General features: G+C 39.0%; 1 protein-coding gene across 5 annotated transcripts in view; it reads left to right on the forward strand.

The window, feature by feature from the left end:
- The first annotated feature begins 362 nt into the window (after positions 1 to 362).
- The window catches only part of LOC102224043 (transcription initiation factor TFIID subunit 4-like), a 101,849-nt gene continuing 88,196 nt past the window's right edge, over positions 363 to 14,015 (forward strand). For 3 of the 5 annotated variants that reach the window (XM_014472916.2, XM_023332979.1, XM_023332980.1), the window contains exons 1-4: positions 363 to 1,773; positions 6,539 to 6,693; positions 12,071 to 12,217; positions 13,132 to 13,284. In XM_014472916.2, the coding sequence (XP_014328402.1) occupies positions 405 to 1,773; positions 6,539 to 6,693; positions 12,071 to 12,217; positions 13,132 to 13,284 (1,824 nt within the window). In that variant the 5' untranslated portion in view covers positions 363 to 404. The remainder of the gene's footprint in view (positions 1,774 to 6,538; positions 6,694 to 12,070; positions 12,218 to 13,131; positions 13,285 to 14,015) is intronic. The other 2 variants (XM_023332978.1, XM_023332981.1) reach the window with 2 other exon arrangements.

Consider the following 14,015-nt stretch of genomic DNA (forward strand, 5'->3'; position numbering starts at 1 on the left):
ATAATAATAATAATAATAATAATAATAATAAAAATCAACTTTTTTCTTTTCAAAAGATATTTTATGCAAATAATAATAATAATAATAAAAAAATAACATCACTTTTGGCAAAAAAAGAAAATGACTTAAGCCATTATTTTGGGAAGGTGACAATAACAGATAACGTGGATAAATAAAATTCGCACCCAAAAAAACAACCTGAACACATTCTATGCCATTTACCTCAATAATTTTATATAAAAATGAAATTATAGCAACAACCAAAAAGAGTCAAGAGATCCAGGAGGGTTAAAAAATCTCCCGTAGAGCTCCCCCTCATCTGGTGACGTTAGGCTCATTCCCACAATGCCTAGTAACACGCATGCGCGGTGCGGCCGCTATAAAGCTGCTATCTGTGCTCAGAGATGGCGGGCGCCTCCGACCCCCTGGAAGATATGCTCTTTTCAGAGGTGGATGAGAAGGCTGTTAGCGACCTGGTGGGCTCTTTGGAGTCTCAGCTGTCTGGGCAGAGCAACTCCGCGGGGAAAGCAGACGAAAACGGAGGCGCTGGCTCTGTGGCCCCTGCTAACCATCACTTAGGAAAAACGCTCCCAGCTCCAGTGAGTACCACAACACTAGAACAACAACAACAACCTGGACGGTGGAATAAACCTGAGATGCGCCAGGAGGTGAACTCTAAGGACGCAAGCCCGGATAAAACTGTCACCTCTCCGTCGCTGAGCTGCTCCTCTTCTTTTGGCGAGCCTCCCAGCACTTCGGCTGGCTGTGTGAACGCCACTAGCAGCGGCATTCAATCACATGGAGCATCCATCACACCGCTGACTGCATCTGGCGTGTCAACTTTGGCATCCCCGCAGGACAGCATCAGCACCACATCCAGTCGGAGCGCCAGCGTGAGCCAGTGCACAGGTGAGGCGCCCGCGGAGGCCAGCGCTCCGAGGAAGCGCGTCGCGACGCCGAGAAGGAGCCCCTCCGCGCGGATCAAGAGTTTGAACGGCGCAGCGGTGACGACGAGACGGAGCAGCATCACAGCAGTGACCGACAGCAGCATCATCAGCTCCGTGGACCCGGGCGCAACTCCGCCAAACTCCACTCGATCGGCCATCAACACTTCCACGTTCACTCTGTCCAACGCAAACCTCCCCGTGGGTCAGTCGGCTATTGCTCTGGACCGGGGGACTCCCACCATTGCCTTGCACAGACTCCCGAGTCACATCGTAGCCAGTATTGCCCAGAACGGCAACGGGACCAGCGTTTCGGCGCTGGTCCAGCAGGGTGCTCGGATAGAGCCCGCCACATCCTCATCTCCCACGGGAGATCTCAGCAAGGCGGCCACGGACACCGGAGCTTCCAAAACAGACGACTGTCAGTCCAATATTGTAACGCAAAGCCAGGTTGGTAGTGTGAGCTCTGTAATAAACACTCTATTACCGTCTGCTTCCTGCGCTATCACACCAGCAACAACCACTACAGCAGCTCCTACCACCACCACAGTGACCCAGCCTCTGAGCTCCGCTACAACAGCTGTGTGTGCCACCGCCATTGCGACCACATCTGTCTGTGGAACTGTCCAGACCACAGCTGTGACCTCCACCATGAGTATAGTCAGGCCCACAGCTCCCTCTCCAACACCTGTCGTGGCCACCCCTACACTGTCTCAACCCCGTCCAGGGGTCCCAACGCCTCAGAGGATAGTAGCCCCCCAGCTGATTGTCAGACCTTCACAGCAGCAGACCACCATTCAGCTTCCCCCTGGCTTTACCATCCCACAGGGTAAGCTTTTATTTTGGAGGGTTGGAGAGAATGTGCTTTTTTTCTTGGTGTTTATGAAAACGCTTTGTTCTCTACGATTAGTCTTCCCTTGTAAAGATGTACACTGTAAACTAATTGAAGGTGGTTTAATTTGAAAATGAAGGTCCACCTGCTGCCTTGAAAGTGCAAGTAAAGTCAACCATAGTGATCACATGTGAATCACATGTGATTTTACCACGAAATGTTCCAAAATCACATGTATACATGTGCTTTCACATGTGATTCACATCATTCACACATCATTCACATGTAAAAATTTGTATGAACCACATGTGATTTTCATGGGATTTTTTTGTAAGGGTAGAGCATTGTTTTGGTTTTAAAGTTCATCAAGTTGATTTAACAACAAAAGGCAAGTTGTCTAAATCATGGGTGAGCATTTATGGTATAGTTTATCATTTATTGCATAAAATTTCTTATAGTGATAAGAATTTTTATTTATCATTGTCATGATGAATTCCAAACTATTAATCTCTCTATTGTCAAGATTGCTGTTTAACTATTTCCTCCACTGTTTGTCCAAAAAGAGTCTCATAAAATCTAAATAAATTTGAAAATATGATTAAATGCAGTTACTTTGTGCAGTTTAGTGATAAATCACACTTCATTATGCGTTATCCAAAAGAAGTGTATTAGAAATATAGTTATGTGTTTCAAGAGCGGATCATTTGTGTTTATGGAGCCATGCAGTTAGCTACAAAAGAGGTAATAAATAGTCCTTGTCATCATTTTTATTGTTATTAAAACAGTGGCACAATATTTTGTGATAAAACTTTAAGTCCATATCGCCCACCCCTCGTCTAAACATTATTTTTTAAGACTTGATAACTCATTAACCGTCAATTGTTAGTAGTTATCGCTTAATACTTTAATTTACACCAAATAAATATTTCACATTATGTAAGGAATCTGCCTTCACCTACCTAAACAGGAACACTCTCCTGTTTTACGTTTACTCACATTATAAATTTAAAATAACTACTTGTTTTTAGTCAGTTATTTAGAGTTAGAATCAACTTGGATGAACAAAATATCTGAGCTGATAATGCAATTTGCCTAGAATCATTTTGAATTTAGCTCAATAATTTGGTTCAAACAGAACCTTAGCAATGTAAGCAAAATATCATTAAAAATTGCTAACTGACAGATACATTAAAATGAACAATGTCTTTAAATCACACACATACACACAGCATGTCAATGTAACACATTTCCATCTCACTCACGGTCCAACACAAGATAGAGAAACATGCCGCTAAGCATCTTGGGAAATGGCTCCCACTCCTGCCTTTTTCTTCTTTCAGTTATTTTTATAACTGAAAGAAAAAAAAAACTTTTACTCAACTCCTGGGGATATGACAACATTAATAAAAAGTCAACACAACTTACTAATGTGAGTTTATTTTTCATAAGCATACGCAGCATAAGCATTACAAATGTTGCCTTTCTGCCATGTTTTTCTATCACTTATTTGCACCCCACTCAGTGGGGAGTGAGCACATCTTAATGTTGTAGACTGTGAATACTAATACTGCAAAAATTGCTAAAATTAAATATCTGTTTCAGTTTTTTCTGGGCTCCATTTGATCACATCTAGTCCAAAAATGAAAAAAAAAATACTTAGACTGGTTAAACCTGAATTGGTTATTCACTTTTTTAGACACGGTTTGAGATTTACGAGGCCTTTGGGCTATCCAGGGTTGAAGGAGAGTGGCTCCAAGACAAAGGATTGCCCAGGGTGCCATTAATGAAATGCCTCTCCACATAATACTTCACTATATCCAAAGTTTTGCCTTACTGACTTTTTCATTTGTTCTGTTTTGCCATAAAAACAGAAAAAGCATTCCTATCCATTTATACATGTTTATAGTAAAACAAAATAAGCGGGAAGGCGCCCTAAAGTCAGGAAACAAGATTTTCTTCCAACCCTGACCTCTACATCCAATTTGGCCGATCTGCATGTAAAATAAGGTGATAATTGCAAATAAGTTCATTTGTTCTTCTACAGTGTGTATCTCATTGACATTTTTTCAGCTCACTACTACTGTTAGTAAAGATGTTACTTTAATGCTTAATGACATAGAATAAAGAGGTGTCATTTGTTATTAGCTTGTATTGCTAATTGTAATTAGCCTGTTCAATAGTTCAGACAGGAAATTTCAGATATAGAACTGGCTAGTATGGATAATTTATAAAAAAATTATTTTTCTTTGAAAGGTTTAAGATTTGAAGCCTTTCAGATGCAAAGTTTTTATGATTGCATCTGTTTCAACACAAACTTAGAGAACAAATTGAAATATTCAATAAAAATAACTAATGAAATATTTTTCAAAAATGTCATAAACTAGACAGTAGTCTGCCTCAAGAATTGCTGGACCTTCTGGATTAATAATAACTCCTTCTCAAGTAACAATATGTTGATGTACAATTCCCATTTTCTGAACTGCTAGAGAGTCTGGAGGGAGCTAAAGATTAGGGTGATGGCAAGGAGGTCTTCCAACCTCAGAGGCTTGGAGGTTGTTTACCAGATCAAATCATCAGAATACCTGAGGAAATATAAAGAGGATTTGATTAACACCAATAAGGATAAGTCTATTGAAAAATGGTAAACAGTTACCAATTTCTGTCTTTTTGTAGTTGGCAATTATCAAAGGACTTGATAATTTGCCTTTTAGTTGCTTTCCTAATGAATGATTTTCTTGCCTAGCATTTCTATTTAGTTGGGCCATTGTATTTGGGTAGGTTAGTTGTACTATACTCTTTACATTACTAGATGATGGAATGAACAGTGATCCATGAGATTTTCAAGTGCTGTATATGTTTTTTCTTAACCTAGTTCTGGTTTAAGCTTCTCCACAACCCATTCCTAACCTGTCTGCTGTGTTCCTTGGTTTTCATGACGCTGTTTGTTCACAAATTTTCACTGACAAACCTCTTGGACTGCATTTTTATTAAGATCTCATAGATTGACTCACTGTGTTTGCTAATTCAGGTACTACTGGTGCTGTTGGCTGCACAGTGTTTTATTTCAGTGTATCAGAGTAAAATGATCTGAATATACATACATACACAACTGTTGAAAAAAATGTATTATTTTAATTTGACTTAACAATTATCCACTATTTTCTGTTGGTTTATAAGTTAAAGTGTCTGAATTAGACTGGCATTTGGGGCTTTAGTGTGAAAAAAGTCAAAATAATTTTGCAAGGTACTGTATGTTAGATGCCTGTGAGACCAGTTTCACTGCCATCAACTAAATATCTTCCTTTCAACTACAAACTTAATTATGTTTACTTGACAGAATCATTTTGATCATCTCAAGGCACTTTATAAAAAGTAATTTTATTTCAGTCATACATACATTTCAATTGAACCCAGTTGTCAAACAATGCAGTCGAGTTCAGTTCATTATTCAAATTAGTCAAAAAGTTTTTCGTCTAAGGAAACCCCGCAGTTTGCATTGAGTCACTGATTTGCTGCATTCACTTCTCCTGGACGAACATGTAGCGACAGTAGACAATCACAGGTGTCACTTTTACAGTACTCCCTCATACTGAGCATGCATGTATCAACATTAGAGAGAAAAATACCCCTCCCTTTTAACTGGAAGAAATCTCCACTAAAACCAGAACCTGGCTCAGTATACGAGCGACCATGTGCCAAGGCTGATGGGGTTTCAGAAGACATAACAGATACACAAGAAAGAAACAGAATGACTTTCTATTCTTATGAAAAGTAAAAAGTTAATGGAAAGAGATGGAGAACGTTTAGTTTTTGGCAACATTATTTTAGCCGATGACTCCAGATGTAGCTTCAATGGCACTAGCCCCGAATTTATCAGTTCAACTCAGTCGCTCTGAGAGCAGAATGTACAACTATTCTGTATTCATTTTGTTCCAGTCTCACTTCCCATTGGTTTGAAATACTTTAAAGAAAATATTTATTTAAAAAATTTCAAATATTCCACATTTATGGACATATGTTTTGCTTTTTGAACTGAGAATTTGATAGTTTTTCTAAATTCAAAGAATTCAGTGAACAGATGTTTTCTTGGACATAATTGAGCAGATTTATTGATTGTGCTACTATTCTTACTTTACTTGTTCAGAAGGGTTTCTGTGCTGCCCTTCCTCTGAGTCATCTGACCGCAGAAAAAAATAATTTAGTCTAACAGTACCATAACAGGGTCAGAATATATGGTCAACTTTATTTACAATAAACCTTGACAAATTGTCAATGTTATAAAAAGAAATGCATTAGTAAATCGACCAGAGGTCAGAATCAGACAATTTTACCTTAATTGGTTTTATTGGTCAACGTGTACATGCATTAACTAACAGAAGGCATTTTCTTTAAGTTTGTTGAAAGCGGAAATAACTGTTTTGATGCTTTAATCTTAATGATCGTTTAGTTTCTTCATATTCTTTTGATTTCAAAGCTCTCTCTACCTCTACTGAAGTACCTGCCGTGCAGTTTTGGCTCCTTTATGTGTCATAGTTCCTATGTGAAATCTATTTAAAATCTTAATTGTTAGGTATTGTTGTAAGAAAAGCCTTAAATTCAGACATTGATCTCACCAGTAAATGGGAGGGAAACTGCATGAGACCTGAGATACAACAATATAATTGAGGAATGGCCTTTGGCTGTTTCTTACTCATGGCTGTGTTGGTGTGATTAAACATTGATATGACTTAAGCGCTAATAGTCGTTCCTCGCTGCCTTGCAGGAATGGTGCTGGTGCGCACGGAATTGGGCCAGTTGGTGTTGGTTCCTCAGCAGGCTTTGGCCCAAGCCCAGGCTCAAGCCCAGGCCCAGAACAACATCTCCCCAAGACCTGCTGCTCCAACAACGGGAACGTCCTTCAGAGTAACAACTCCACAGGTGAGACTCGCCTCCAGAGCTCAGTGCTAGATACCATGATGCAATGACATCCCTTGTTCTGGTGTGTTATGTCTCTGTGGCATGGTCTGCTTTTACACTCACTATCATCTGATTGTTTATAGGTAAGGACAAAAACTGGAAGCATGCTGCTCTTTGGTAACTTTCATATACATTCATTCAAATTATTTTTTTTAAATCTCATTTTCATTTCTTTAGAAGACATTAGGTTTTTTGTATGGTTTTATAGTGGAAACGGAAACAGCATCGTTTTATTTGAGTTGAGAAACATATAGGTATTCAATATATAAAAAAAATGCAATAATGCAACTATTAATTGTAAAAAACAAATCAAAACATATTTAATTTGTTAGGCTTGTTGGTCTGTAAATGTAGCTACACTTAACCAAACATAACTTGATCTTCTTTTTAATCCAGATATTAACCTTGTTAAAGAAAGTGCTAATGACATGCCCAATATTCTCATTTAAGGAATTTATTGCTGTCAAGCATTGTCCAGATACAGTCTGAAAAGGTGGGCGTGTTTGATATATTTTTTTTTACACTGATAGACATATTGGGACATCACAGTCAGGCCCCCTTCATGCCAAATTATAACCACCTTATAATCTCCATTATCTCCTGATATTTGAACTTACTGGATCACAAACATTTTAGGAAACATTGTTTCCCTGTTGAAGACTTTTGTAGCACTCTTTGCACTCAACATGTCGTTCCTCCTTTTTCCATAAGAAACATGTAGGAACCCAGTAAATCAATACAGCGCTGCCCTGAATTGCTGCTAATTTGAGGTCTGCTAAGCTAACATCCAATGCAACAGACAACCATTGTAATGGTTAAATTCATTTCAACTTTACATTTATTTCTTGTAGCAGCTGCTTTGTGTGGAACAAAAAGTGAACTATGCAACACTTGTAAAGTGTAACCCACATATCTTCATTTCATTGCAGCTTAAGGTGCATTTTTATTTTATTATTTTATTTTTTTCTATTTGTTTTTTATCGCCCTGCAAGGGGTCTTTTTGTGGGCTATAGTGTCCCTTTTTCAAAGTAGGCTGATAGGAAAGGGGGAAGGCGAGGGGAGAAGACATGCAGTAAACGTTGTCGGGTCCAGGAGTCGAACCCGTGACAGCCGCATCGAGGCCACGTTGCCTCTGAATGTGGGTCGCACTAACCACTCCGCCACCAAGGTGCATTTTTATATTATATTAGGGCATAAAACCAATTTTAGCTCTTGAGAGCAAGGGTTACACAGCTAAGGTGTAACCCAATGTCTTTAGCTCTGCATAATCTGAGTTAATTGGTGGTTGGTGACTTTTGTGAAAACGAATTTGACTGATTGAATTTGATGAACATTGATCTTTTTCCACACTGTTGAGCCTGAACCCTGTGAATAAACGCACGGCTTAACTCTAGTTGTTAATTGCAGTGTGATTGATATCTTAAAACGCCTAATTAGAACAAATGGATATACTTGATTATTTTATCCATAAATTCAATTGAGATTAATTGGTGAATTAACATCTCAAGGCTTCATAATGACTCCACGGGGTCTTCTCATAAAAATTTTACGGGTTGCTGAATCATTAATAGGAATTTGATTATTATCACCTGTGGATACATCATTCATTTGGAAGCTGGAACTTATGCTTCTGGGTGCACACCTTTGGAAAGTAATAGTGTTCAATTACAAGGTAGGTAAATGTTTAGGTCCTCTAAGTTCAGATTAGTTTTACTGACACAGAGCACCTGCCAGGTAAATAAATGTTTTTATGATTCAGAACAAACCATTTAGAATTTCCTCAGTCATTTGTTGTGTGTGTTTTTATTTTTAATTTCTAATAATAATGTTATTGGTCAAATCTAAAGCTTCCGTTATTACTATAAATGAAATATGAGGATCTGGAGTCCATACATGTTTCCAAAAGTATTTATCTCTCAATAATTACAATCTAATTTCTTGGTTATTTGTTAATTTAGGCAATTGTATATCCCTTGATTTTTCACTGAGATGAAAATAGTTTCCATCCCTGTTCAGTATTGTGGGAGACATATAAATAATTAAAGTGTTATTATTGTTACTTGAGTTATTTCTGTGACGTACAGTCTTTCTGCTATTTGAAGAATATAAGCATCATGGATTGTATGTTATTTAAGCTTACAATTACAATGCTTTGTGACTGGTTGTTGAATAATTAGTTTAAAAAGGATGAAAAGCATTTTCTTTTTGTAGAAGCCTGACACCCCAAGAGTAAAACAGTTTTTTGACTATCACTTTCTATTTGTTTTTTGAATCTGTATGTTTCCCTTCAGTATGTCCAGTAAAGACACATACATACCAATTGGATTAAAGACCTCTTTTTTGGACAAAATGTGTGGCGTACGAAGGAGCTTAAAGGGGCTAGACTAGCGAGAGCTTGCTGCTCTTACAGTATGATAAAACACAAAATAAAATCCAGGGTAACCACTTCTCTTCAGAAGTTAATATAAATACTTTTATTGTATGTCGGCCTTAGAATATTAATGAACAAGCTGCACTTTGGTGACCTAAGGACACAAAACAAAGATAAAGTGTCTGAGAGGTTTAAAACAGAGCTAGGGTCAAAACCAATGTCCCAAGCCATAAAAACCTCTTTGGAGCGAATGTTGTGTTAAAACAGGAAACAGCCAAGATATTCATAGTAACTCTGGAGGAGTTGAAGAGATCCACATCTCAGGTGTGAGAATTGTAGTGGTTGAATAATAGCCATGAGCTTCAGAGATCTGACCTTTTTTTGAGGAGTAGCAAGAAATTAAACTATGTATTGTTTTCCTCCTGCTCCTCCTTCAGTTTAATCTTCAATCAATAAAAAACATTGAAGTTTGTAGTTGTGATGTTTTAAAGGTAACTGCAAAGACAAAACATTGACAGTAGAGGGCAGCATTTTATTACTTAATTTTTCCAGTTTGGTTCGTCCTGCATTTATTCTCTGACAATTACGATTATCTGTTCCTCCTAATTTCTGTGTATCCTCAAGATAAGACAATATTTTGATTTTATATCATTATGCTTTATTTCAAAAGTTAGTGAAAGCTAAAGCAGATTATATCTGGGGAATTAGAAGAAGGTGGTAGAACTGACATAAAATGTTCAAAAACACATCCTCTGGTTGGGTTCATATGCACAATGCCAAATATCAGGGTTTAAAATTCAGAAATGTAACATTCTGGTGCGTAATACAACCTTGCAGGTAATTCTGCTCCCTCAAAGAATAAACTGTTATGCTTTTTGGCACTGAGTGGTTGTTCTTATTAAATGTTTTCACCTAAATATTCATGAGAAAAACTGTTAAATGTTAGACAATAAGTTGGTCAGGGTGTTGTGGATAGAAATCTGTACCAGTTCAGAGTAAAACTTTGCTTCTAGCCAGCCAACCTGCCTCCATCCTGACATGCTCCGCTCAAAAGAGACTTGCAGATTGTCGTCGCCTCTCCCAGTCACTCTGTTGACAAATTAGTGGGCCGCGGCGTTGCCATCTCAACAGGAAACGCAGTAGCTGCGAAATGAAAGGGAATGGTGTTTATTCCCAGAGCTCAACCCCTCTGTCGGCCTGTCACTCTTCCTATGAGCCCGAGGGGAGAAACGGAAGGCATCCTGAGCTTCCTTCCTTCCATACCTGTTAAATCATTCATCATCCAACTGCCTGATTATTTTAAAAAGCTAACAAGGCTTTGGTTCTCCAGTGTGCTCATGTGGGAGTGAAAGTGTGCACGAGTGGGGCATAGCTGGGGGTGGGATGCACCCCGTGGCTCCTACCTCCCCCCCATTCATCCGTCATACACTGACTTCCCCCAACTCTTTAGCTCTACAAAACTTTTAGTGGAGGGGAAACTCCCTCCTCCTTTTCTTATCCTACTTCTGCACCGAAAAACTGCCCATGTTTTCACTGTGTGCATGAAACTGCAGTTTAAATGAGTGTAAAACTGCACAATGTATCGGATCACTATATCAATATTTGCTTGGATGAAATTGTCATTCTATTTGAAGGGTCATTCATACTATTAATGCCATTACTATATTTAGCCAGTTGGATGCTCTCTGACTTCCCTTGATTCACATAATGTGTACATTTTTAAGTGGCTAAGTTGCCAAAATTCAAAGTAAACTGTACCACATTTCAATATTCAAAAGTATTGCAGTTACATGTTTGTAGCCCCGTTTGAGCCTAAATTTGGAAGCACGTGTGTTTGTGGAGGTATTTCTATGACTTCTTGGTCTTGTCTGGGTGACAGAGGTCAGAGCAGAAGGCCTCCTGGGTTGTCTTGGCAAGGAGGTGGGCTATATAGTAGCGTGGTGTCACACTTCCCCCACTTGTTGTTTTCCCTGGCTTACAAGGAAAACAGATTCAGCTGAAAACAAAACAAAAAACCAAGTCTTTGTATCCAAACTAAAGGAGTGCCTCTCTTAACAGTTTTAAAACAAACTACAGCTAGCAGAACGTCTATTGGGTTGGCAACAAGAGCAAATAGCCCAACTAATTATTTTTCCAATATTAACTTGCACTAATTATGTTATTCTCTATTTATATTTTTACAAGATTATTTGTCAATGTCAAATGCACGATAAATGTTCTGGATAACACTTTCAGAGCAGTAATAATCACAATGTGTTTGTGTTAGCAACGGGAGGAATAAATGTGGTTTTTCTGTTTTTTAAATGAAAGCAGTTAGATCATGTTCTTTATTTCTATTAACATTTTTGCATGTAAATACTGTAAGTAAATACACAGTATGTAAATACTGTGAAACAGTGATCTTATTCTAAATAATAAGCTGAAGTAAAAATACTGCTTCGCATGGCCAGAAAGTGTGTTTTCAAACAATTAGTCATTTACGTATAGTGAAATAGTCATAATTTCTCTTTCATGTCAGGGATTTTCTTCAAAGGACTATAAAGAAATTTAGATTCCCCGACTTAAAACGGAAAGATCAGAAGATTTGAACCGTCTTCCTGTGATGCAAGCTGTCAAACTGCTAGAATAGTGAATTGCTTTTCAGACTGGGGTCCCATCATCTAATAGAGACATTTTTTTATTTGAGCTTTGATGGAGGAAACAGATTACTTCACCCTGCTTTTAAGATTATTCCAGCTTTCCAGCACAACATGCTTTGTTCCACAATTTCCTTCCATTTACATACATAACATGATGGGAACAGCCAGTGCCTGCATGACATCCTGATTCTCTGCAACTTGGCTTTGTGTCAGTCTTTACTGCTGCCATCATGCTTACACCATCTTCTCTCCTCCATGTGACCTTTCTCTACGTGTCTGCGAGGCATGCTCCGGCTTTTTCTTATCCTGTTGCTCTTTTTCTTTCCAGCAGTCTCCTGCAACTTCTCAGACCACAAGGCCATGCCCTTTGACCCCTGCCAAGATGGCACCGTCTCCCTCTCCCACACCTTCCAGCCCTGCCCTCCAGACCTCTTCCTCTTCTTCCTCCTCCTCCTCTTGTCCTGCACTCCGCCCTGTGAGCTAACACTCCTCGAATGATGAATTCATGTTTTATTCCTGCAGCCGTCCTGATAGCTCGTGTCAAGAAACAATGTTAGGATGTGGCATTGTTTTAGAGGTTTTGAGAGGATGTGTTGCATGAATTACTTCTTGGAGGTTTTTTTCTCTCTCTAAGGAAAATCATAATTTATTTATTATGCTTTCTAAATATCTTACCAATAAATTATTTTCTGGGTTATTTAACTGCTATCAGATGATATAGAAGTGTTGGCTTTTGGTTGCTGAGAGACCCTTCTAGACTGTTTTAGGCTCTGGTTAGTCTGCTTTATTTGAGCTCTAGTTAATTTGCCTAGAAAGTCTGGTTTGTTCGGGGAGGTGTGAAGCACAAACCTAAAATTTAGACCTGGCGCAGTTCTAGCGGGATTGCTAGGATGTGTTCTTTTACTCAAGACAAAAGAGAAATCTTACAACCACAAAAATCTGATGCCATTCTATTTTTGTTTGCATTTTGTGAAGAGGGACAGTGCGCTCATGTCTTCTTCAGAGGTTTTTGTGTCGTTTCCTTCAGAGCTTCTTGATGCAGTGCTGAGTACGCTTCAATATCTGCTTTTTCTTGTCAATCATTCATGCATTTATTATTAAATTTAAAAAAAAACAACACTACAGCAGAGGCTGTAGTGTTGTGCCGGTAAGGTGGTGCCAGCCATGAGTGAGCATCAGGCATAGGTTTAATAGATAACTCTGTTTCCAAGCTTCTTGCTTGTCACTGCCTCCTCTCTCCTCCTCCTTTTCTGTTAAAAGATGTCCGCTGAAGTCAGGAGACCAGATGTGACAGGAGCGCCTTGGCGCCTGCCTCCTGTTCTCTGTGGCCTTGCTGCAAGCAAAGCGTCACGTCCTGTTTGTCTCTCTGTCTATTCCTTGCTCTTCCAGAAGGGCCCTGTGGCGCCGACCGTGGTAGTGACGGCTCCGCAGCAGACGCCCATGGTCATGACCCCCCAGGCCCAGGCCCAGCCTACCTCCCAGCCAGCGGCACAGACGCAGACGAGCGTCGCAGCGGCCCCCGGAGCTCCGGTCGTGTCCCAGGTCTGTTCTCCGCCGTTTCCCAGGAGGCCAGCGTTGTTCCTGGCTGGTTCCTGGCATGGACAAGGAGTCTCACACATGCCCACAAACATTTGCACCCATGCGTTCACACTAGTGCATACCCAAGGACATGCAGCCAACATGAACTCTTGCTTGTTTGTAAGGCTGAAACGATTAAGCGGATTAATAGTGATGAAATGGTTATTGAAACAATAGTCAACTAATTTAGTAATTGATTAATCTTTAACTGGAGCATTTAAAAAAAGGCCAATTGCTGAAAGAGCAATATTCTCAGTGGAATAATTAAGCCAAAACCATACCAAAGATATTTTGTATTTAAGATAAAAAAAACCCCAAGATTTGTCTGTAAATGGATTCTAGTTAAAACTTCTCAAGAGCCGTAGTCTTAGCTTCACCAGTTCAAATTCTGTAAAGCAAAGTCTCCTATTAAGGACCTTTTGCTATCCAATTGTTAATCGATAATAAAAAAAAAAAAATCAACAATTCAACCCTACACTGTATTGACTTTTTTTTATCTGCAGATGCATCCTTTGCTACTAATGATCAAGCATACACGAAGAAATGACATTGTTATTGTTATTGCATTATAAAATGTTGATTTTGATTTTCTTATTTACGAAAAGAATTGATGTATTCATAATGTGTCACAAAAACAGGAAAAACATGAAAAATCTTCAGAATGTGCCTTTTTTTTAGCTGACAGATTGTCAGAA

The sequence above is a fragment of the Xiphophorus maculatus genome, chromosome 4 (assembly GCF_002775205.1).
Source record: "Xiphophorus maculatus strain JP 163 A chromosome 4, X_maculatus-5.0-male, whole genome shotgun sequence".
NCBI lineage: Eukaryota > Metazoa > Chordata > Actinopteri > Cyprinodontiformes > Poeciliidae > Xiphophorus > Xiphophorus maculatus.